The sequence below is a fragment of the Trachurus japonicus genome, chromosome 13 (assembly GCF_045865225.1).
Source record: "Trachurus japonicus isolate A0001 chromosome 13, Traja_1.0".
Lineage (NCBI taxonomy): Eukaryota > Metazoa > Chordata > Actinopteri > Carangiformes > Carangidae > Trachurus > Trachurus japonicus.
In genome coordinates this window covers 22,784,132-22,809,933 of record NC_140919.1, presented here as the reverse complement: position 1 = coordinate 22,809,933, position 25,802 = coordinate 22,784,132, and the positions used below count along the sequence as shown (strand labels likewise).

Genomic DNA, 25,802 nt, shown 5'->3' with positions numbered 1-25,802 from the left:
AGTTCTTAGGAGGCTTCGTCTCCTCAGCATAAAATCATTTCTTGTTAACTTGGATAAAATACAATAGAGCCGTGATTCATTAACACATAGAAGTCTATCTGGGTCTTTCCAAACTCCTCATGAAACATTAAGTATTGTTCATCTCTCACTTGGTGCAGCCTACGCCTTCAAAATGTGGCTGCGATGTACATTAATCACCAAACATTTACTCCCTGTTGAAATCTTAGGAATCAATGACTGCACATGCTGCTTCTCCTGAGTTTCACAGGTACCAAGACGCAAAGGTACAGAAATAATTCACATTCAGCTACATAAAGTTGGCTGGAATATTATAAAACTTGGTGCAGATAACAGAATAAACCGTTACATTTCTTTCTTTAGCGCCATAAACTAAGTATAACATTTTCTGCACATGTACATTATCCTCATCTACAGCTTACTCACCTCTTTTAAGTTAATACACTGAACTAGACAGTGCACAGTTGCTTATCTACACATAGCAGTTATGAAGCTACAATATCATATTTTCAGGATCATTATCCCAAGTTTTCTTGTTTTTGTTGCAAGGACAATTTTTTCTAAGGTTTTTTTTTTCCATTAGGGAAAAAATGTCTCAGTGTTGTTGTTACAGATGGGAAAAAAAATCAGTAATCAGTAAAACAAAACAACATCAACAACAATAAAAAGAAATAGAAAGTAGAAAACACGCTTAATTTTATAACACTGATTTATTTATTTATGTATTCATTTTTTCCAGGGCATTTTTTTCAAAAATGATTGTCCATCAAAAATATTTTTTTCTCGTCAGTCAGACATCATTTTCAAAGAACAATTCAGAAGTGAAGATTTCTTCCAGTCGCCTCTGAGCCTAACATCTTCATGTTGTTGATTACAACACTATTTTTTCAACACTTCACGTCCCTTTTATCTCTGTTTTTGGTCTCACTCTTTTGTAGTCGTTAAAGCAGAAGTAAGCGATCCGGTCGTTTTGGCTAACTTCCTGTCAGCCGATGGAGTTAGCAGTCCCCGCCCTCGTCCCTATGTCACCACATTCTCGTGCATCCCTTGGCTGCACACAGAGAGGACCGCCCCTTTATGCCGTTCTCTCTCCTCATTGGATAAAGGTTGTAGGATACAAGGAAAGTTTTCTCCTGTGCACAGTCGCCTCATGGGGCAGGTGGCTCTGAAATCTGTGCCAGTGACAGTCACAGTCAAACATTGTAATTAGAATGTAAATGGATGGGAAATTTCCCTCACACACTCCTTGAATAGTAGCCATCAAAGGGGATCTATGCCAGGGGTTTTTCATTGCTGTCCACACTTTCCAAAACTGTTCAGATTGTTGGTAAAGCGGGCATCAGGACTTTAACTGTCAATACTCACAGACTGAGAACATGGGAGAGGTGACGTCGCCCATAGAGCAGGTGATGTGTGTCAGTTCTCCTCTTGAGCAGTTAAACACGGCTGTACTGGTGCTGTTGTACAACATGGTGATTGGATTGGACATTTGTCTGCTTTTCACGACTTTCCACATCTGACCACTGGTGTTCTTTGACATGGGGATGTTCACTTTCATCCGAGCGCCAGGGTACCCACCATGGGAAGCACACGTCACGAAGCAACTGTTGCCCTCCTCACACGACTTTGTGACTGTTGGTTCACTGAATTTGGCTAAAACACCGTCAGTGCTCACAGAACAGGTTTTCTGAAATGAGGAAAACTATGATAATCGATTTTACTGATCTTGGGTAGTTATTGGGCGCTGTTTAGCTGTCATTCCCCCTCTCTCTGCCTCCCCATTCCCTGTCCCTCTCAGCTATACTGTTCCTAACCTCTAAATTGGCAAAAAAAAGCCCCCAAAATACACTTTAAAAAATGGGTAGTGTTGGAGGGGTCATGATAAAAAAAACATGTGATTATAGATATTTCATATGTGCTATACAGACAAGTTTGCTCTTTTTTTCTATGTTTTGAAACACATTCTCTGGAAAAACAGAGGATTTGCATTCAACAATCGACAATGATTGTCACAAATACTGAGAAAAGAAAATGGGCTTTCTTTCTCCATAAATTCGAATCGTTTCATCGTTTCACTATACTTTTAGGTGGAAATGCAACTTCTCCATACCTATGATGTTAGAGATGAGTTAGGAGAGTGCCTAACTGAAAATCCTGTACAGTCTACATTACTTTACCATTAGTGTGTTCAACAACCTGTGTGTAAATAATCAAAACATTTAAACCTTTAATTCAACACACTCATACCTGTGACATTGAGGTAAAAATGTTCTTCATTTACAATCCCATTTTTGTACTGGATGATGCACGTGTAGACTCCTGTATGTGAGGGTTTCAGCTTGTACATGTGCTCAGTTGTCTCATCCAGCTTTGTGTTGTTCCATGGTTCCCAGCTGTCTAAATTTTCATTTTCATAGTAGCCATTGACAAATGTGTTCTTGAATTGAAAGTAGAAAAATGTAGCGGTGGCCTTCTGCCCAGGGAAGCAGTTAAAGGTTGCGTTTCCTCCGATCTCCCCTTTTACTTGTTTTGGAGGAGAACTTCCTGGAAAATAAAGAAGGGTAAGAAAGGTATACTGGGAAAAATTTAATTAAACAGAATACGAACATCTTCAATGAAAATTTAGCTCAAAGTCCTAAAAAGACTTGGAGCTCAATCAGTTACAATTGTATGTTATAAAAATGTATAAATGATATAACAAATCTGAAATGTATTAACTTGAATCACAGAATAATTATGTATTGCAAGAACGATATTTTGAGTTATAAATATTATCTACTTTGTCACACCAAAAGTTTGCTTTGTCACATTGCATGGGAGATTCTTTATTAGGAACTGTTACAGACAAAGAAAATAAAATGTGATCTCAGTTTGAGTTGGTCTGAAACTGCTAATCTGGAATTTCAGACTCAACAGTCCCTAAAGCTTTTTGTCAGAATGGTGAGAAAAAACATCCAGGTGAGCGGTAGTTTTTCAATGAGACGAGTCACAGGACAAAGGGAAGATTGGTTGCATTAAGGTCAGAATTTATTGTCAGCAGCATGAATCCATGAACCCAGCCTGACTTCAAGGCTGGTGGTGGTAGATCATCATCAATCATGGTTTGATTGCCGCAGCATATGTTAGCATTGTTGCTTACCCTATGCTTCTTTTTATGGCCACAATTTACTATGCTTTAATCTCTACTTCCTGCACAAATCTTGAAGAAGTTTTCTCATTTTGTTTTCCATAACAATGATTTAACTCCTCATTTACTAGACTAAGATCCAGTAGATCTTTATGGTGTGGTAGAGGATTGGATCTAGTTCGTCTGCAGAAAGAAGTTTTGTGATGCATGGTCATGTTGACAAAAGAAAGGAATCAATGCCATGAAGAAGTGAGGCAGTTTTGAGAGCAAATGGAGGCCCTACCCTGTATAAGTCTGATATTCCTGATTGGTTCAAAACACTTGACTTAACAATTTTAACTGTAGAGGGTTATTTTTTGTTTTGTTTTATTACCTTGGGTGGGTGTGAAGGTCAGGAGTTTTACTGAGCTTCACTCAGTGACGCAGTAGACAAATCTCAGTTCCTCTTTATCCTTGCCTTCTGAGTAAAATATATGACTGTCTGTCTGTTACCATTTTGCATGATAAAGGTCGCAATTTCAGAAATGACATTTCATTGAGCTATAGGTTAAAGCTGCTCACTAACATCTGAGAAAGATGTCTGTTGTTTGCTTGAAAGATATCCAGCTGCCCTCACCATCATGTCATCAACTTTGTTTGTCACTCACTCATGACAGATGTTTTATCATAGCTATTTTGCAGACAGAAGACAGAAATAGGGGACAGTGGGACTTTGATAGTAGGTTTATGGGCTTTAGAGGAATAGTTAGGCAAACACTACCCTGCCCAGACCTTAAAGAGAAAACTGATCAACTGTCATACCCGTGCAATATGAAGCTACAGTCAGCAGCATTATGCTAAGTTAAAGGAAATGACAGCCGTGCTGGTTTATTTGACATTTATTCATTCATGTGCAACAAAGCATAGCAGTGTGATCTCACATGACTTTACTGTATTTTTGTAACTCTTTACAGTAACATCTAATTTCATTTCAAAGATGAAGTTTTTCGATGATGCATGGATAAGACAAAAGTTCTCACCTGTCACATCAGTGACGCATGAGATGATCCAAACCAGAGCTGCCAGGCACATCGTTATTGTTCTTAGGGAGACAAAGTAAAATCACTTGACTACTTGGTTATCCAGGTGATGCAGAAACTTTACGGTAACACACAGATTTACATACAGTCACAGAAACTGTGGGTTATTTCTTGCTCAATGTCTTGAAATAGTCCAGTCACTGCCTGTGAAGTGTGGCATGTGGTCTGAGCAGACGTTCAACTGTCACTATTTGTGTGCCACCTCCACCTCTGCCCCCACAAAAAATAAAAACTACACACCCAAGGATGTGGTAAATGTGAAGCCCCTGATCACAGTTCAACAGTAAGAAAATGCAAATTATTTATCTGGATACTTGAGATTCTCAGAATCTTCTCAGATCTTTTAGATGACATAGATGCATGTTGATGAACCTTGACACCCACTTTCACCACTGACTGATTCAGGGTCATAACATCATATGAGCTATGGAGAGGAGGGGGCGTCTAAATTATAACAGTGATACATGCATGGATTTAAGCAATCTCTGTTTCCGTCACTACATCTTTGGCAGTTGCTTTACTGTAACCTCCCCACCCAAATTAAAATATCCTCCAAAAGTGCTGATGAGGGTGGAACTACTGATGCATTCTTTAATGATAAAAACAAAAATGCAATCCTCTGAGTCTTATCACTGCATGATGCACCGCTAAAAGTTCAAATATGATCATGACATGATGGAAAGCTGGAGGGTACTTACAGAGGATGGGATGCTGTCTGTTGTAACGGGATGCCTGTTGGAAAAATAAACACAAGTTAAACACAGTGAATTCTTTTGATTTGGTATCTCATAGATGGGTGAACAACTACACACAAGAGTGCACTGGAGTGGCAAGGTCAAAGACCACTGAAGCAGTTAATGCACACAAACAGTGCTAGTAGCTGCCTTTGTGTTACTGCAATAGAAAGAGATAACCCCCCCCCTACCACCACCACAACAAACCTGTGAAATCACAGCTGATTTGTTTAAATTTATATACTGTGTAAATAACCATACAACAATGAATACGTCACACACACAGACTGAAGACTATCTCTGGAATCATATTATATATATGATAATATAATATAATATCAAACGAATAAATCTTGGCTAATTTTGACAAATTATGATCCCGCACACATACTTGACATACATATAGGCTACATGTACAGAAAGCATTAACAAGCTCCTACTCTGTAGCAGTATACATCATTCATACAGAAAACTATGTTAATGGAGAGAAAATGTTTCTGACATCAACAACGCATTATTATTATTGTTTATTATTTATTATTATCTAAATATTAATAAATCACAACAATAAAATCAACTGTTTTTAAATCAGACAATAGAAAGGAAAGAAGAAAGCTCTTACCATCATGCTGGTTATCTCCTCTGCTGTGTTTGTGTGTGAAACATATTTTCAAGGGACTTCCTCTAGTAGGGTCTGGGCGGAGCTGTTATGGGTGTTAGTATAGAACCACCTACTGGTTGTTCAGTGGTACTGCACTTTACGGAAAGCCACACAGTCTCCCAGCCTGCTTTGCGCTGTGTTATGTTGTTTGTACGTCACTTACCGTTGGGACTAAAGTAGCAGTGAAGCTAAGGACTCTGTCTCTTCTTTATTACACCATTACACCAAAACAGGAGCCTGGATGAGTCATGAGTCAGTCACTTATAGTCCTGTTATGGCACAAAACTTGATCTTCCTAAGGCAAAGTGATACACATATATTTAACTACTGTTTATTTGAATGAGATTCAACAAGCATTTAAGTTACTGTTATGCAGCTTTAACTAGGCTTCCACATAATCATGTGGTTTAATGTGTGTGGGTGTATGTACATGTTCAAATGCATTAGTGACGTCACATACTTCCCTGTTTTGTTGGCTCGGGCTCACCTTGTCTATGGAAGCAATCACAATCATTTATCTTGGCAAGTAGAGTAGGTTCTCATTCCTAACATGTTGCTGTTGAAATGATGTGTCTTTGACTTTGCCCCATTAAAGCAGAAGTAAGCGGAATGTTTGTGTTAATATAAGTCTTAATTAAGCAATATCACACAAGAGGGAGTGCTGTTGTACTGTATATCAGCACGGGTGTGATTCGGTCGTAGGCACGAGGCCGCAGGCCGAGTGCCGCAGATAATCACACCCGGATTATCACTTGTAAGTTTGAGTGAGAGAATTTGTTTAAAAAACCAAACAATAATGTAGGTCATGTTTCCTCATTATAAAAAAACAACTTTGATAGATTCACAGCAACTACACTGAAAAGGCTCATATAGGGTTAAAGGTGGAAGTGGAACCAGTCAGTGGCAGTCCTTACTGGGAAAAACCTCTCTGTGACTTGCCTTGTAATCCGCTTACATTAACAAAGTGAGACAAATTAATAGCACGTTATGTATATTGTTATATTTCAAGGTTCTAAAATAAAATGAAAATCTTATTTTTTGAGCTGTTAATGTAACCATTCATCCCTTTAAGAGTGGCTTTACAGCAGTAAGCATCATTCAAGGTTAAGAAAAAATGTGTGATTGGATTACATGCAGTGTGTTCTTCTATCACAATATCCAGCCATGTCTAAGTTACCATGATCTAAGGAGCGCAGTCAAATGCTTGCATGCTGCACAATGTCTCACACGTATGTGGTGTTATAGTTGTATTAATTCACAACACATTTAACATCAGATTTTGAAAAAAACAGCAGTGGACTCTCCTGACATTTACATGTTTCCTCAAATTGGAGGGAAATACTTCTTCCAAATAATAGTTTATTGTCATGAATCAGTATTAGCTCATTCCGTGAGTGCATGTGTGTTTGTAACATCTATGACATCAACATGATGTCTGTGGGTGTTCTGTTCTCTTGAAAATATACAGTATACTCATACCTGCCTCGCAATGGAACAACTCTGCCGCTAATTACGCTTCACATTCACATTTTGGTCCTAGTTCTGTAGCCACACTTCTTTGTTGTTGCTTGTAATTACCTTTGACTTGACTTATAAACCAGAATCCCATTCTAACTGAACTGGCCTGGATATATAAAAACTTGATAGAATTTCTACTGTATTAACTTTGATTATAATGCAGTTTCATTAGATTTTTTTTATTTCAAGGAAATGAAGTTTAACAAAATGAATGCCTAACCCACAATGCATGTCGAGCCTCTCCCATCCAGTTTGAACACAAATTATCATATGTTTCATGATCATGCACTGTCGTCATCCGTGTCTGGAAGTAGGACAACATCAATAAATAAAGATTATTTGCACTTGGTCCTTTGACCTCAAATGACTGTGATGAGTTTGGTCACTGTTCACATGTTGCAAACACCATGTTCATTTTGTGCTTGTTTTATTTCTAAATATGAGCAGTGGAAAGTGGGAAAAACTTCACACGAAAAGAAGCAGACAACTGTGGCCTCATTTCGGTGGTTGATTTGGAGTCCACTGTAAACCTTGGGTCACAATTTGAATGTGAGTAGCAGCTGAGATGCTCTGATCACTGATGAAACACATGCAAGAAATACCAGAAATGAATCTCTGAATCTCTCTCTCTTTTTTTTTTTTTTTTTTTATCTTTTAGCTGTAGTCAAAGTCAAAATTGAGCCTCAACATATCTCATTGGGTCTCTGGTTTTGAGAGAGAATAGTTAAAAACTAGAAAATTTCCTCTGGGACATTTTGAGAGGGCCACGGGAGCTACGGCTGGTTTTGCCATCTCTGTCAACATGGGAATCAAACCCACGACCTTAAGGTCAAGACAGAGCTGATCAAATAGACACATGATCATCTTTCTATAAGCACTGATATGGAGGAGCTGTAATCACATTAGGTTACCTGTGTGTGTGTGTGAATGTGTGTGTGTGTGTGTGTGTGTGTGTGTGTGTGTGTGTGTGTGTGTGTGTGTGTGTGTGTGTGTGTGTGTGTGTGTGTGTTTGTGTGTGCGTGTATCTCTAACTTTTATCACATGAAGTTACCTGTGTGTGTTTGTGTGTGTGTGTGCTGTAGGGACCAGTGCCTGGTGCGATGGCCCGTGGCCCTAATAATAGGCTACTTGTAAATAATTCCCTATATGTGTGCATTTGTGTGTAGGACAAATTACTGAGCAACAGAAGGTCAACTCAGGACACATGTCATTCATTTAATGTGTCTGGATACATATACATTCAAATACAATACAAAAACAACAATATATATATACTATATATATATAGGTCATATATTAGGTTAGACGTTGACTTGGCTATTACATCACACAGTGCAGCTCGCCAAGTTAAAGCAGCAGCAGGTGCTCTTGCTCTCGAACAAGCAAACATCAGCCATGTGTAGACTAATCTTTGAACCCTGTGCAAACTGACAGCAGCAGGGTACAACTGAGCCATCCGCCCACTGTGTGTGTGTGTGTGTGTGTGTGTCTAAGAGCATAGCAGAGCAACCCACCCTGCAAATATTTACCTCCAAGTCCAAGTCGGTGCAGAGGGCATTTGGCAAGGAGCGAACAAGTGTATTTCTCGCCCTCATTCCACACGATGAGCTGCAAGTGAATCTAACATTACTGTGACCACATTAAAGAGAGTTGAGTCATTTAATACTGACAGGGGTCTACAGCTCATGAATGAAGTACTCATAGAAAGGTGATGAAGATGAGATGTATATAAATACAGTTATGAACAGTGATGATATTATTTCAATCTAAGCCTCTATGATATTATGTTACGTTATTTAACACTTTGATTCTGTTTTCTTATATTTCAAATTCATTTTGGCCTTATTTATGTTATATGTAGCCTAACGTTAACTCTTCAGATGTCATCACAGACCATTATTCTGTATATAACTATCACTCAATAGTAATAATCAAGGTACAAGATAGACAAAAAAAAGTCATTTTTCTACATATCCCTATTCTACTGTCTCGTTAAAACTTAAAACAGTAGACTAACTGTGCCTCAGTGACTCACCTGGTGGAGTTCGTACCACATAGACGTCCAGACTGTAGTGGCCATGGGTTTCAGTCCAACCCACCTCCTTTTCTGTGTCTTATCTGATCTTCCTGCCTGAATCTCACTCTTTTATCAAAATAAAAACAAATTTTAACCCGTAATTTGCAAATTAAAGAGGTTTGTTCCTTAAACCACTGCGATAATAATAATAACTACTGCACATAACATCATTGGTGACATTGTAGTCGACTTATTGCTATTGCTTAGTGGTTTTCAAAGTGGGTTCTCAGAAAATTGGAAAGAAGATGAAAGGAAAATTCATCAAATTATTGTTTTATAGAATGTATTTCATTTCATATTGAAGTCTTTGCTATACTCATTTGTTAATTGCCAAAACCATGCTGCTCTACCTGAATATCTTGCAATATCTTGCTTGTTAGTTAGCTCGTGCTACAAAAATGGACACGTTTGACCAGGAAAAGACTTATTATTGTATTAATGAAAATAATAAAATGTGGTAAGAAGTTGTAGCTAATGCTAATCGTGACATGTAGATGTTTGGGAGCTGCTGCTGTACGTTTGTTTACTGCTGACCTCCAGTGGCCTCACCTCTCAGCCTGCTGCAGCCAGTGATGTAGAAATACACTGCGTGTTGGTGCACTGTGACCTGGCTGTTAGCTGTAGTTAGTGGTGGAGAAAGGTCAGTGAAACACGGCTCTTCACCTTGGTGTTAAGTTGCCTTTTATATTTCATTGTGGTTTATGGTGAGGGACAGGTGACAAATTAAAAATCAACACTGATCAAAGAGTGGAGAAATAGAGTTCAGAGATCAAAGTGAAGCTGCCACTTAGCCTTAGATTGATACCTTTAATAGCTGTCACCTTTGGATGACTTCAGTGATCTTTAATAACATCACTCGACATTTTGAATGGGTTCAGATGAGGTGGTAACACTTTACAATAAGGGTCCCTTAATTAACGTTAGTTAGCACATTATTAAGCATTAATTAACTGTTTACAGATATATTAACAATCATTATTATGTATTACTTAGGATTAGGAAACACATTAATTAATGTAGCCTATTAGTAAGCAGTTAATTAATGTTTACTACTCAAAGTTAGTTAATAAATTATTAAGTAATAATAAAAGTTGAATACTGTAATTAGTTATCATTATGTATGCATTACTCAGCATTAATTAACACATTAGTTTATATATTAATGCTTAATAATGTACTAACTAACGTTAATTAAGGGACCCTTATTGTAAAGTGTTACCGATGAGGTTATACTGCGACGCACTTGCTGAATTCCTGACACCTGTCCCACCGGCGTCGTCTCTCTCACATCGTGACACAGTGAGTCAAGCTTCTCCTGCTGGAGTCGGTGTTGCGGTGCAATGAAGGGAAGTTTTGAGCTGTAAGTGTAAACTCGATTTGTGTCACATCACGGCACACTTCAGAATGAGCTCAGTCAGTAGTCTATCATGCTGGCAGCCGCAGGAACGCACACAGAGAAAATGAGGACAAGGGGGGGGAAGAGACAGAAGAATCCTGCCAGTCTGCCAGAACAGAGAAGTGAAGTAACATAATCATTCACAGAGCATAAAGGTGACCTGGAAATTGAGTGCCAAAACCAACTTATATGACCGCAGCGGCGACATGCCCTAAATTTCTCTTTCCCTTCTGCTTTAAATGCAAGTACAAATGATTATTAATGCATTATTCACAAAACAGAGCCTTCTCCCCCAATTTTCTTCACTGATGTGTGTCCTCTCCCTTTGATGATATAACCAAAGTAAAATGGGAAAAAAAGTGAGGGAGCGCAGAAAAGGAGGAGTTCAGAGGATGGTTTTTCTCTTGGGAACACAGAGCTCTCATCCCAAAGGGGATCCTGCACTCCTCTGAAACAGTCTGAATCTTCCTGTCGACCAGGCTCCAAACAGCAGCATTTACATATCAGTCATATATCCACTCTGCCATGAGAGGCGCAGCAGCAGTGCCAGGATACACACTTGGCCTGCTTGCGGCGTTTATATCCTCAAGCTGGCATTTCATCAAACAGGTAAATGCAGAGTATTCCTGCTCGTATTGCTTCCGTCTTTATCAAAAACATTTAAATTCAAGATTTACATGAAGGCACAAATCTGAAAAATGTTAACGGCAATCTGAAAAACGACCGCGGAGAATAACCTCAAAATCACCCAGGGATTTCTTTGAACTCCGGGATCCAGATATGGCAGCAGTAACAATTGTGTTACGGGGAAGATGAAAGGCAGTCAAACTTGTAGACGTAATAAGTGGGCTGAGGCCTTTCATGATTCATATAGAGGTTTCATCTTACCGTTCAGTGAAGCTAGTGATCCCAAATGTTGAATAGGCTTACGGTATGTATATCTCTGGATTCATTGTAAAGCTTAGCAGTGGATGATAGAACTTTGAGATTTTTTGGTAAATATAAAGTGTGTTACAAATAAAATGTATTATTATTATTATTATTATTATTATTATTATAGAAAGCCAATTAACTTCATACTGCTGTTTTGAGTGGGCACAAAGATGTTTTAAAAAATATAATAACATTTAACAGACCTCTCGCCTAACACATGCACCTTACACAGAGCTGCACTTTATTCAGTTTATGTAGAAATTATGTCTTTTTAGAAATGCTTCCTGCTAAAGGAATAGTTTTGTGTCCAATCCAAAAGTAACAAAATGCAATAGGTGGTTTACGTAGTGCACTCTGTCTGCTGCGTCCCAGTTCAGCGTCTATGGTCTCCGAAGGTGTGGCTGTCGTAGAGTGAGAAGGCCCAACGGACTGAGACTGTCTGGTCTGTGTAGGATTTTTGCTTAGACAACTGTTGCATTGCACAGCACAGTCCTTTTGTCTTTCAACCTTACAACACGTAGATCTTTACTTTTATTTTCTCACTGAAATGTGAGATATAAGTAATATAAGTATAATTTGCGCCTGATTTTTTATATACTTGCCAAATAACCCCTACCAGATCATATCAGTCCATCATATCTCTTTTCCCGCCAAAAATAGTTCAACATTTTTGATATTTTGGGAAAAACAATTTGTGTACTTGCAGAGACTTAGCTGAAAACACTGATGTATTGGTCTGTTACACATTATACAGTATGAGAATAGAGCCAGTAGTCACGTTGGTAAGTAAAAAGGCTAACAAATAGTTCACCATAACCAACTGTGAAACTTTAACATGTTGTTTTTACGTCTTCATACAAGTCAAACAATTGAGATATAACATGTTAACTAGTGCGTTGGAGGTGTTTAGCTAGAGTAAGCTGGCTAAAAAAAAAAGAGCAAAATATTAAAAATGTTGCCCTTTTTTTTGTTTCAATGTGTTTCGTCCATCCATCCATCTGCTTATCTGAGGTCCGGTCGGGGCGTAGCAGAACCCCAGATTTCCTTTTGTTTCCACTTGTGTGAAAAAAAACTGAAAAAAGACAAAGCATAACAATACATTAACTAAGTAACTTTAGAGGTAAGATGCAATTAGCCTTGGACAGAGCCACGCTAAGCTAACTAGCTGCAGGCCATAGTTTAATACCGTACAGTCACAGGAGTGGTATCAGTATTAAAACCTAACTCTCAGCAAGAAAGCAAATTGGCTTTTAAGATGTCATTTGATAGCAAAAGTTTAATCTAATAGAGGGGAAAATGCTGAATAAGTTCCTGTCACACCAACCCTGCTTCCCAAAGGCTTTTTCTTCTTTGCAAAATTAAGTTGATTGTTACACACTAATCCTGCCGATGTCACAGCTCATGTTTCTCTGGAGTGTGCATATGCCCACTGAGAGGGATGTCAGCAATAAATAGATTACAGTGTGTAATGGCAGTGACCCAACGGCCACCCATGCACCACTCCACCATGCATGGGTGAGTCGCTAAAAAAAAAGAGAGAGTCTGCAGCTGTTGGGGCTGACTTGAGTTCAGATTTTAGTCTAATCTGGAGATGTGTGTATGTGTATTTATGTGTGTGTCTGCGTGTGTATCTTTCTAACTATAAGGGAATGGGAAAGAACGAGAGAGAAAAAGACACCACACTGCATATTTAAATGAAGGCATGAGTGTGTGAAAATGAATAGAAAATGAGTGCTCTATGCGTGTGTGTGCGTGCCAAGGTGTGCATGTGTATTAAGTGTGCATGTGTCTTAATAGCGAGCAGTCACAGGGCTCCTGACGGCTCCATAAAGGAGCCTTTGAATGGCTTGGCTCTGGTAAATTCATAGCAGATGTGAAGGAAAGAATATCCACCCAGGTTGAGTGGCCCTTCACTGTGAAGGCGACAGGAGTCCAATCCAGGGGAGGCAGACGGACGGCAGACAGGAGCCAGGAGGGAAACACACACACACACACACACACACACACACACACACACACACACACACACACACACACACACACACACACACACACACACACACACACACACACGTTGGGTGAACTCCAATCAGCCAGGAGGGAACTCTGCACAGCACTGAGCAGGAGACAGGAGTTTTTCTTTGAGCCACTCCGGCTTTTAAATAGAAAATAATTTGCCCTTTTATTCCTGAAAGAAAAACTTTGAGTTCCCTGTGTTTCTCTCTGGGAAAGTTTTTTTCCATTCAAGTGTAGAAGTTCAGGCCAGGTGTATGTTTAGGGGATGGCCTCCACGTACTGGATCATGGCTCCCGGTTCCCTCTGGACCCAGGGAGTCTGGATCGCTCCGAGGCCAGGCTTTATGCCACCTTTCCTGGCTCCGACTGACGCCAGAAGAGGGCTGGGGAGAGACTGGCGCCTCACTGCCAATTAACATCCTCTCACACTGAGAGCATGGCCAGGTAACACATGATAGGCAATGCTCTTTCAAGCTAAGAGGCCAGCAGACAGCCAGGTGGGGTTAGACTCATTAACCTATCCACGTGCTGGACATCTGTCAGGGATACAACCCGAGGCAAGTGCTTTTTCTGACACTGAGAGCCGATGGTGGTGGACCACAGGGAGAAAGGAAGCCAATTGTAATGCTGAATAGTATAAGGCCACAAGGTGACTTTGTTCATGTTGAACTTTAGTTAGATCCAGGGAGATGTTAAAGCACTTTTCTATGACTACATTTATTTTTTGGGGATGATTGTATTGTTCTTCTATTGTGTGATTTGTCATGATGTCTGATGTCTTTTTATATTGGGATTGCTGAGTTCCTGTCTGCACAACAAATTTACCCCCTTGAACCTTGAACCTTGAACAAGTCCATCCCAGCACAGTATTATAGTAAAACTCCATACATTTAAGATTTAAGTATACTGAATAAAAGATGGTCAGTTAAGAGCTTAAAATGGTAATACAACTAAAAGAAAATAAAGTTAAAGCAGAAGTAAGCGATCCGGTCGTTTTGGCTAATGCTGCGTTCCAGGCAGGCTTTTGAAACCGTAAATTACAGCTTCAAGTCACGACTTACGACTTTGTAGCGTTCCAGGCAACCCACTCGTGTTTTTCCGACCTGTTTTACCTGTGAAAGTGCACTATAACTGCCAGTCGTAACTTCCGACCCATGAACTCGTACTAGATCGAACTGGTACGAGTTCACAGGTCGAAAAAACACGAGTTACGAGCTGCCCTGAACGCACCATAATGTCTTGTCAGCCGACGGAGTTAGCAGCCCCCGCCCTCGTCCCTACGTCACCACATTCAGGTGCATCCCTTGGCTGCACCAGACTGGCTCTGGCTGCACACACAGCCCTTCATGCCGTTCTCTATCCTCATTGGATAAAACTTGTAGGATACGAGAAAAGTTTTCTCCTCGACTCAGAGCAGAGCAGAGTGACTGAGAGACCCGTGTTTCGGTCCAGACACTCTATGTAAGTGATTGCTGTCGGAAGATATAACTATTTAAGACTTATATTAACACAAAAATATCGCTTACTTCTGCTTTAATGCTCCAGGAAAAAAAACTCCCAAAGTGGAGTCAAATGAAACTCATACAAGTAAATAAGCACATATATGATTCCCTGCAGCCATGTGGCAGGCTACCAACGTCGTAAGTTGTTGATATTTGGGAGACTGTACGTTGTGCCAGGATTTGGGTGACCAAAATTTAGGCAAGCTTCTAATGCCATGTTGATGTTTTGTAGTTTTCAAATTGTGTTAAGTAACAATAATCCACCAGCTTCCAAACGTCTTATGCCGGCGCCACCTTGACACATAACATTGTAGCTGTGAGGTTTGGTGACCAAAACCCAGCATCTGCTACATGTCACATTGTACATTTTGACATCAACCTGATTTTCATGTCCAAATAAAAATTACTGTGAGTGCCATGTTAGGATTGTTAAAGTCCAACATCCTTCTGTTACATTTAGCAGAAATATACCTATGTATTTTTTTTATTTTAACTTGAACTTGACAAATGTGAGAAAGTCCCGCACTCTGTGTCAGGAAAACCAGCCCAACCAGCTTTAATTAAAAAACTGGAACATATATCATGTAGGGACACTGAAGCCCATTCACAGACTTTTTCCCTCCCTGCACCCTAAAGGCAGTTACAACTGATAGATGGAAGTTTTGAGCTTTATTACCTGTGTTGTTATAAACAAGGTGTGTGTACAATGAGCTTTTTTAGTTTAAAGTGATGAGGGCATCCATGTGCTTGCTCATAAAAGAGGCCCCGGCACTTTGTATCCTGAGGCGATTGGTAAACACAGTGTGAGCTCAGTCTCACTCGTTAACTGCTGCCTCCGAATGTGACTACAATTTCAAAAAAGCTGCAGTGGTGTCAGGACGTAGTTTAATATAAATATATATAAATGTCTTCATGTTTTAGGGGAGGAGGGCAAGTCCTGTATCATGAAAATCACAGAACATGACGGATGGATGAAAGTTAGGGATCGCCGTCTTGTTCTCCTGATTCCTTCCTGTTCTGAGTCACTTGACGGAGGAGATCTTGCATGCAAGGGTCGGCCTACTTCTGGAAAACCAGACTCTGTCCACTCCACTCCCTCCACTGTGCGTGGGGGGCATGGGCCCTTTGTCTGTAACTCAGGCTGTTCCATCTGATTGCAAATGAAAACAAACAACAAGAAGGGAAATTTCACACTCCGAACACCTCTTGAGAGGATAAATTACTCCATATCTGCCGGCTGTACCTCTTCTGCTTCTGTCTCCGCATTTGTTTGTCTATTTTGTTCTTCTTTTTTCTCCTGCCATCCGTCTGTCTCTTCTTCTTTAGTTGTACTTCTCTGTCTTGTCTTCCTTCACGCTCAGATGAAGCTCCGGGGATAGACGGAGCTGGATGAGGGGGGTTGGCTGGCGGGCATCACTTTCACTTTTAATTAAAACTTCACACCCAAATAAATGTAGCTGAGTATCACACCCACTCACATCGCCCTATGAAAAGAGCCCGCCGGGGCCAGATGTTTGCCTTAGTGAGGATAAATATCTAAGTGGCAGCTTTCTCTGTAAGGGAATCTGCTCCCTCTGTCGTTTTGTCGGATTAGCTGGGGTAAGGAAAACATGGGGATCGTGTTCCATGCGTTTCCCACTCTCTGGCTGTTCAGCATAAACACCATGAGTTCTTGGCCTCCCTCACATCCGTCTCCTCAGCTCCTCCGCTCCTCCGCCACTCTCCTCCGCCCCAGGGGTTCCAGCGCAGGGTTTGTTTTAGTAGCACAGCCCCAGAAGAGTGTTTGGTTGTGTTGTGTGTCACACTGGGTGAGTGTTTGATTATGTTGAGTGTTACACAGTATGGGTGTGTCTGAGCCGAGAGGCGGGGGACACTAATCCCACTCCGCTTTGTCCTCTGCTGCACAGCTTTAGTCTTCGCAGGACACTTCACACTGGAGCTGGGGAGGAATTCATGTAGCGGCTGCTGAGCGAAGGACCTGTGAGGGTCTCATGGTTGTGTGCACAGAAAGATGAATGAGGAAGGGCTCCTTGCACATGCATAAGCAGAAAGGAGGAATGGATCAAGGACAGCTCAGTGTGCTCAGATTGTTCTCAGTCTTATGTGCTAATAATTTCCTCTTAAAGGATAAAGCTGGTGATATTCTCTTTTTTCTGTATCACAAAAAGGATAAAAACCAAGAGGTATCACTGTAACTAATGCCAAGTATGTCGCATTCCTGTGACATCGAGCTCTGTCATTTTATTCAAACAATCCATGAGCTAGACAACTAGTCCCCACTGTGTGTCGTAGGGGGCAGACTTGAGAAACTTTATCCATTTTCCAAGTGGTGATTTGTTTACATTACAGTAAGCGTGACACTGTGACACATGTGTCAGAAAAATATGTACAAACCAATAAACAGTTGACTTGGCTTCACTGAACAAACCTAAACACGGAGTAATAAGTAAAACTTAACATCAAGTGCACACAGCTGCACTGATGTTCTTCCCAGACGCACTGCTTAAATAGCCCCCTGTATTAGTTGCAGCCAACCTGGACTGTACCATATCTGCCATCCACATTTCCTTAGAATAAGCGTCTCACAAAATCAATGTTTTTTCTTCACCCAATAACCTTTCCTACATATTGTTCTCTCCAGTCAACCGTTTCACCCCCGTTCATAAATATTCACCAAATAAACACTCAATTAATCCACCCTCCCCCTCACACTTAGTCCACCCCAATGACATCACTAATGATGTACCCAGTGTATTAAGACAGGAAGTGTTTAGTCAAAGGAGCACATTGTGGGCACCGTGAGTAACAGACAAAGAAAACCATTAATTTGTGGAACTTAAAACTGAGCCAGCAATCATGTTTTATTAAAACCAGAAGTAATGATGTAATGACGTGTGAAATGTAACCAAACAAAACACAAAATTCAACAAACCCAGGATAATTATGCATTTGCAAAGGGTTGGTTAAATAATAAAATATAGTGAAAATAATTAATGTTCTAGCAAAAACATTTTAAGAAGTAGTCACCATTCACTCACTGTTTGGATAATGTTTACTTAAAATCTGCAGTGCTGCCCAGTGGTTTTAAGAAATATTCTAGTTTTTTTTTCTTCTTACAATGAAAGTCTATGTTAATAATAGTAAGTCAGTAACAGTTGTCTTTTAATTCAGTGTTCAAGAAAGGAAATTATAGTGGATGATAAAAGATGTGGTCTTTGTGAGGGGGGGATTTTTTTTTTGTTGGGAATTAACGATGCAGGCTTTTCTAATGAGTAAGGCCTGTTTAGCGCTGTTTGGCTGTGTTGTGGAAACCAGGCTGAAGCATGGAGCACCTGGCCCAGTTGGGTTCTGGTTTGGGGCTACAGACTGGCCCCACTAATAGGCACTTGAGCCCCCCCGTCCGCATTCGCCTTGTACCATGTTCCACTTAATGAGGCTCTACCCTGGGCTGTAAACAAGCCCAGAAACAACCCCAAAACACACACAGGAAATGTCTCATGACCAGAACAACACAAAGACCCTGCCAGCTCATGCATGATGGGGTGTGAACAGGAAGGCTGATCCTTGCAGGTTTTCTCCCTCTCTGCTCCACAAGTAGTTATTATCCTGAGGGAAAGGGCTGCATGTGGTACTGCTGCTCTAGCTCTTGCTCTGCATGCCAAATCCTCACTGGCCGCCAAGATCATCACAGACCGCTGCCTCACTCCTTTTCCACAGCCTACAGTTACAGTATGTACACAAACCACAGTTTATTCAGCACTGTGTTGGACCTGGCATGTCAGCTTTGACACGCCACAATAGGAACAATGTCTGCCTCTGCACAAAGAGTATCTCTCATGCAACAAGGTTTTTATTTTACTTGTAGGGGGGCTGAGACCTTGACAAAAGGTCCAGTGTTAGAGCGAGTGTGGCCCCAGCTGGTTTCCTTTACTACACAGACTGGCTAATGTACAGTGATCAGCTTGAGTCAACAGTCCTGGCCCGAAAAAGAGCTCAATTGATGATAGGATTTTTTTTTTTTTTTTTTTTTGCACAAATGTGTTTGAACTGCCTCAAAAACGTCCCGTTCAATTTTCTGCCTCATTTTGTTCATAAAAATACAAACAACCCTGGACAGACTCCCCCAGCCACTCATATAGGCTACTGTGCAAAAAAAGTATAAATGTGAGTCAATTAACAAGTTCATTTGCAGAAACTAAGAGCAGAAAGAATAGTTTCCACTGTTACGATAGGTCCCCCATACCCCCCCCCCCCCCCCACACACACACACACACCCCACTATAACTCCACACACACTTGCATGAACTAAACATGCACAGTTCCCCCCTAATTAGCCAATTATACCCCCAACACACACACACACACACACACACACACACACACACACCCCCGCATGCATGCATACACACTTCAGAGTGGCTTCACAAAGGACTTTTATACCCACTCATTCACTCACTCACTCACTCACTCACTCACTCACTCACTCACTCACAGTAGCTAGTTAGCTTAGCTCAGCATAAACACTTAAAACAGAGGGAAACTGCTAGCCTTGCTCTGTCCACACATGTCCAGTTATGCTAAGATAAGCTAAGCTAATCAGCTGCTGGCTTTTCTGTAGCCTACTGACATGAAAGTATATTGAGAAAGTGAAAACGTCTCCTCTCTTCCTCCCTCACGCACAGGTATTGTCTTTTGCCTGTCGGGGCTCATGTTAAATGATTAAAAGCAGCTACACTACAAGTGATTACAGGCAGTGCAGCGGAGCCAGGAGTGCTGTAGCTACGTGGTGCCAAGTTTGCAGAGCGTACGTGCATCACCTGGAAACTTCATGAATCAAGACAAGTCAATATGTAACAACCAAGTTTAAAGAAGAGGAGGGGGGGGGGGGGTACGCAGACAAGAACAAACTTCAAAACTCCAAATCAAAGAGTGTGAAATGCAGCGGAGAATAGCAGATCCTTACCCGGGGTGGGATGGAGGGTGGGGTGGGGGGGGATCAGTACGTGGGGGTGGTGGGGTCTGCCTCCTCTCTCAGAACACAGAGCCGAGGGGTGAGCCTTTGATGGCTGAGCGTGACATGAGCACATTTAGGATGGGGTGGGGGGTGGGGGTAACTGCAGCAGTGGCAGTGTGTGACATGCACTTGCTGCCAGACAGACGACCCAGTCGAGGATCTGAGCGGGTTCTGATCACGTCAGCTGTCCCACGTTCACAGAAGGCACTGGGGCATTTCCACCTTGTTTCAAAAAAAAAGAAAAGAAAAAAGCCAGACTAAAAGAGTTGAAAGATGCCAAGTTGTCATGCCCTGACACTGAAATAATGTTTCCCAGCGTTTGCGGGGAAAAAAAGGGGGGAGCAGAGATTTTAAAGTTGAATCTACCGTGCGTGCTGCTGGAGTCGTGTGATTTGATTTGGTTGATCATCCTTTACTTATTCAGTCAATGGCACAAACAAAACCTCAGGGAGTTTAAAGATGTTCAGGAGGGCCGGGGCAGGTTTCAGAGCTGAGCTTAGACTCACACATCCTGTCCTTTTACACTCCCTCCCTTTGGAGTGTTTCTAAAAGCAGTCCTTGCATGGGTTTGTGTTCTTTGTTGATGCTGTTTTCACTCTTTTTTTTTGTCCTTTGTAACTCCTGCTCCCTCTCTTTTTCTCCAGGGAGAGACTCTTTGGTACAAGAGATTAGAGCGGGTGCTGCCTAGCAACTGAATAAAAATGGCAGCTACAAAAGGGGCGCTCTCACTCTCCAACGTCTGACCTACATAATCCCAAGCCTCTGATCGTGCAACATAACAACATGATGAAAGGCCTGCTGTGATTTAACCCTCAAACAAATACTTGCCATCACTGACCCCCTAACTCAAAGAGCGATCTCGCCCGCTGCAGAACACCAAAGGGTGACTTCTGAAATCTTGACGGTGCCTAATTAGAAAGGAAGAAGAGGCCGTGAACACTATTGGAAATGAGATGAATGTATTTGAGGAGATGGCAGCAGAGTGGCAAAGGAGATTAACAGTGATCACAGCAATGCTGTTGGCTTCAGAGAGCGAGAGCGAGCGGCGGAACCTCCCTCTGTTCACTGATTCATCTCTCCTTCAGCCACAGGCAGACAGAGCACAGGAATGAGTACAGAGGGATGAGAAAGCTTTACTTCTCTGTCTTCTGCTTATTGATCAAAGGACATGAAAAAACACATGGAGAAAAAAAAAAGACACAGCATAAAGCTGGAAACTTTTTTTGTGAAACTTTCTCCTCCTGTGCCGTGTTCTTAATATAATCCGAACGGCCCCCGGGTCCTGCTCGCCTGCCGCAGCTTCCTCATCATCTCCGACCCTTGCACCTTTGACCTCTGTGATGTTACATTACTTCACAGTATAAGTGCATTCAGCCTCTGTATGAATAACTAATCTGGATGTAACCAAAGATCTGCATCAAGCAACTGTCTCTAACAAAAGTCAAGGTCACCTTCGTATCATAAATGTGTTTTGCTATTTGTCACTTAATGTTCAGAGATTGATACAGGACAGCTGTTTGTGTTGAACATGCGGACATGACTTTATGACATGAAAACTAGTTTGGAGGCCAATCGCGGATCAATACGTGCCCAGCCAAGAGGAGGAGATATCCTTTGTCTAATATCCCATGTTTTTAAAAGTTTATCATTCCTTTTTCTCCACGTCTTTCTGTTCATTTGAAGTTTAAATCTTGATTTAAGTCCTTTTTGGCTGATGTTTAATTTATACTTCATTCTGATTTAAATTCAAAAGGACATTTCTTCCAGTTCGTGTCTCTACCCTCTTTAGATGAAGATGAAAGGCTGACGTCAGGAAATTGAGACTGACGATTCATGTCCTTCAGCTTACATCGAGTCCAGTTACAACATTAGACTACAGTGTATCTACTGCAACACATCTCCACTGCAGTGACTGATTGAGGCCTAATGTTGACGATGAAAATGTGCTTTTTCCAACACATAACTTTAAATACATTCTTTAATCTAGTGCAACAATTTGCCTCATTTACCAGTCCTGCTTTGATACAGTGACACTTAACAGTTGGCATCATGTGCGCCCAAGATGAAAGATGAATGCTGAGAAAATGGAGACAGAGAGACGTGATGAAGGTTCAGGATTTATCTGGCTGCATATCAACTTCTGATTAGCGTGTCACTGTTGATTAGATAACACACAATAAATAAAGAAAAAACCCTTAAAGTATTTCCTCTGCAGAGCTGCTGGAATTCCACAACACTGAACGACCCTCTGTACTGCGCAACGGACATTTAATCTCTGGGCCTGTGTGCTTTCATTTCACTGACGTGATAAATGCTGCAGAAAAATTTCAGCTGCTGCATCTCTTCAGCCACTTCAGCCACTTGACACTGTATCCTCATTTCAGCTAAAAAAAAAAAAAAAAAAAGTCACTGCAACGCCAAATACTCTCAAACTCCCTCTCAGTGTTTTCACCTCTGGAGCAGGAATCCTCTCAGAGGTCACTTGTGTAAATGTTTGTGTCTGCGCGATGATACGGGTCAGCATGCTTTTTGTGCAACTGTCTGTGTGTCCGTGTGATTTTTTTTCTTGTGTTTGTGCCTTGTTACAACAACAGGGGTAACTACTGGGTGTTTGATTGGAGTCCGGTTGCGAGGAGTGCTGAGCTGTGTGAACTCTGGTGCTCTCTGACTGCTGCATTTTCATGGAAAGCATCTCTTTGGGGGCCTGCAGGTTTTCAATACGCTCATTTACACATCAAAACAGCACAGGAAAGGGATAGTGCTCAAGGGGGGTGAGGGACTGCAGAAGGAGGGAGGGCAGGGTAATGAAGGATGCTTTATTTTCTCTTTTTTCCCCTCAGGGGTGGGCAGGGGTTTAAGTCTATGAGGGAGGTGCATTGATGCCATAATGATCGCCTTTAATCAGACCCATGACCAGATGGAGGGATTTCTCCTGAGCAGACAAAAACATGGTGTCAGCATCTAAAGCGGGATAATCGCTGAGGTGTTTTTACGCCTTTTTACTAAAAACAAATTCTACAAATCCTGGATAAATTGACGTGTTCGCTGTTGCTTTTGGATCAACAAATACACTCTTCGGCTCACGGTTAACACAATGAATTATTCCTGAGAAACCTTTTGAGGAAAAGTGTTGCCTTTTCTGGGAGTAGTCTCACTTTTGGCCCAGACAAACTCGCTGCTCAGTGCGACTGACTCTGACACTATTTAACCTCCTGAGCCAGAAGAGAAGAAAAACAGCATGGAGACTCGGCCAAGCTAAATCTTTCAAACGAGACCGAGCTTAGTTACCCCTGAAATTGGACATTTCTGGAAGATGGGGTGGGGTCTTCCTCAAAACAAGCTTGGTGTTGATTGGCTGGCGCTGCTCCAGCACTGCAGCCCTCAGGTGTGTGTGTGTGTGCATATACTGTATATGTGTGTGTGTGTGTGAGGGGAAGGTGTTCCCGGCAGCCACATCTCTGGCGCCAAAGGAACCACAGCTCAAACAAACTCTGTTTTTGGAATGAACCTTTCTTTCTTTCTTTCTTTCTTGCCTCTATCTGAAGCACTGTGCCGTGTGATTCCTTTCCTCAGCGCGAGAGAGAGAGAGAGAGAAGGGGAAGCTAAAAATAGCTGTCAGTGACCTGGAAATGTAGCGATAGAATTCATATTTGTGGAAAAGGAAACAGAGCTAAGACATCCTGTTGCTGCTATACCGAGTAATTTCTGTTGACCTTTGTAATTTTTTGAAACATGTCTTTGTCATATTCAGCAATAAATGGAAAAATTAAAAACAGAAGTACAGAAAGGGGGGAAACGGGGGTGAAGAATGAAATACTGAGAAGGGGGGAAAAATGGTTTAAACAAAGGTTTCTGCTGAGGAAAAAGACAAACTTGCCCTCTGGTCTACCCCCATGTCCTTAACCCTCTACAGCTACCTCCTTCCTATCTAATCAGTACGGCTCAGGGCAGGTGGGACAAGCTGTTTTGTGTCTCACACAGCAAGTGTTTGGCCTCTCTGGGTCATGTCACTGGAGTGTAAACTGGGGAGGAAGCACGCGCCCCCATTCAGGCACCCATGAACTGGAACATGTGGCTGAAACACCAGCAGCCGGGTCTCTGGCTGCGAGCGCGCTCCAAGCAAAACAGCCCTCCTTTTTTTTTCTCTAATAGTTAAATGTAATCCACACAGTGTCAGAGTCCAGGCCTCACTAGCAACCGCCTGCCAAGCCACGGACAGTGTCTACAATGACGGAGTAATGAAAACAACAAAGGGGAGGATGTTGGTAGTTAACACACATCTTGTTCTGCAGAAGGAAAGAAGAAGTAATTGAAGTGAACTCATGCGTTGCACAGATCCACACACTGCACCGCACCGAGTGGAAATGTGGTTAATTTACTACAGAGACACACAGTGCATCTCTGATTCAACCTGGTGTGCGTTAAATGAACACTAACATGTGCGTGGAACAAGCTGTAGTACACGGGTCTTATTTTAACTCTGCTGGAATGCAAATGGTGGAAAAATGAAAACACAACAACTTTTTAACCTCTGGAGATGTCAGCAAGCACACGCCTGGTTCACACTGCGGAGGTTCCAGTAACGCAATGAAAACAAGCTCCCGGTCGTCACAGTCTTTTTCCATGCTATCACTCCCATGTGTTGCTGCTTCTGCCGCTGGTGGTGACACGGCACAAAATTAACACACAGACATAATAAACAATCGATTCCACTGCTGTCAAACACTGTCATTCCCACTGTGTTTTTGCTGTGAAATGACTTTGCTGTGTGTGGCTTCAATTTACGTTGGCACTTAAAATGTTAAAGTCCTGTAATGTAAAAGCTATTTATTTTCACTTTTTTTATAGACCATCTGAGAACACGGTGGCTCTCGTGCGTAGTAAAATGGACTTTATTACTGAAAAGTTAGTTGCAGGACTTAACTTTTGAAAATAATGTTATGCATACTTTTTCTGTGAATCAGTCAGTTTATACCAACTGGTAGTTTCTGCAGGATTTATGGTGCATTGTTTCTTTAGCTGAACAAAAAGACTCACACAGTGCAACACAGTCAAACACTTGGAGTATGGAAATTTGGATCTTTCCAGTCCTGGAGTTCCCTCAATTCATATCAAAAAATACAGCTTCAGAGCCACAAACCGCACAGAAACTTAAATATTAAGTTCATAATCCATTTCCTCAATGAACCACCACAAATCTGAGCGCCTGTGCTAAACTTAAATCTGTCAGTGAAACCATGCAATAAGGCTGAAATCCACTTCAGATTTGTCCTCTCAGATCAAAGTGCTGAGTGTTTGCTCGGGGATCAAATGGAACAGCGAGAGGGCAACAACAGTGAATCTGTGGAAGGATTAAAACACCCATTAATTAAATATATTCCTCTGCAAAAACTGCTCCTGAATTTTAAGACCATGATGCAAACATTAATACTTGGCCACGGTTTGTCACTCTATTCATCAGCGATTCTCTTTGAGGATTATTGTTGGGGGACGCCTCTGGGGTGTGTGGCATAAACTTGGAAAACAACACAATTGGCGAGGCGTCCCGCTGCCACAAAAAAAAGAAGTGTGTGAATCCCTGGTGAGGAATGGCAGAAAAAAAACTGAAGTGAAATGAGCAATCACTTGTGACTATTAGATCTCTGATGAAGTGGTTAAATATTCATTACGGGACACTGTGAGACAGTTAGCAAAACAACAATAAAAATAACACCAGGCAGCGAGAAAG

The 25,802-nt window shown here is 41.4% G+C and overlaps 1 protein-coding gene across 1 annotated transcript; it reads right to left on the bottom strand.

Moving 5' to 3' along the window:
* Positions 1–948: 948 nt before the first annotated feature.
* LOC146975951 (uncharacterized) lies at positions 949–4,982 on the bottom strand. The gene is made up of 4 exons (XM_085794442.1): positions 4,165–4,982; positions 2,266–2,562; positions 1,611–1,671; positions 949–1,363 (listed from the first exon to the last, which is right to left on the bottom strand). The coding sequence occupies exons 1-4, from the start codon at positions 4,214–4,216 to the stop codon at positions 1,306–1,308; spliced, it is 468 nt and encodes a 155-aa protein (XP_085650568.1). The 5' UTR covers positions 4,217–4,982; the 3' UTR covers positions 949–1,305.
* Positions 4,983–25,802: the final 20,820 nt, after the last annotated feature.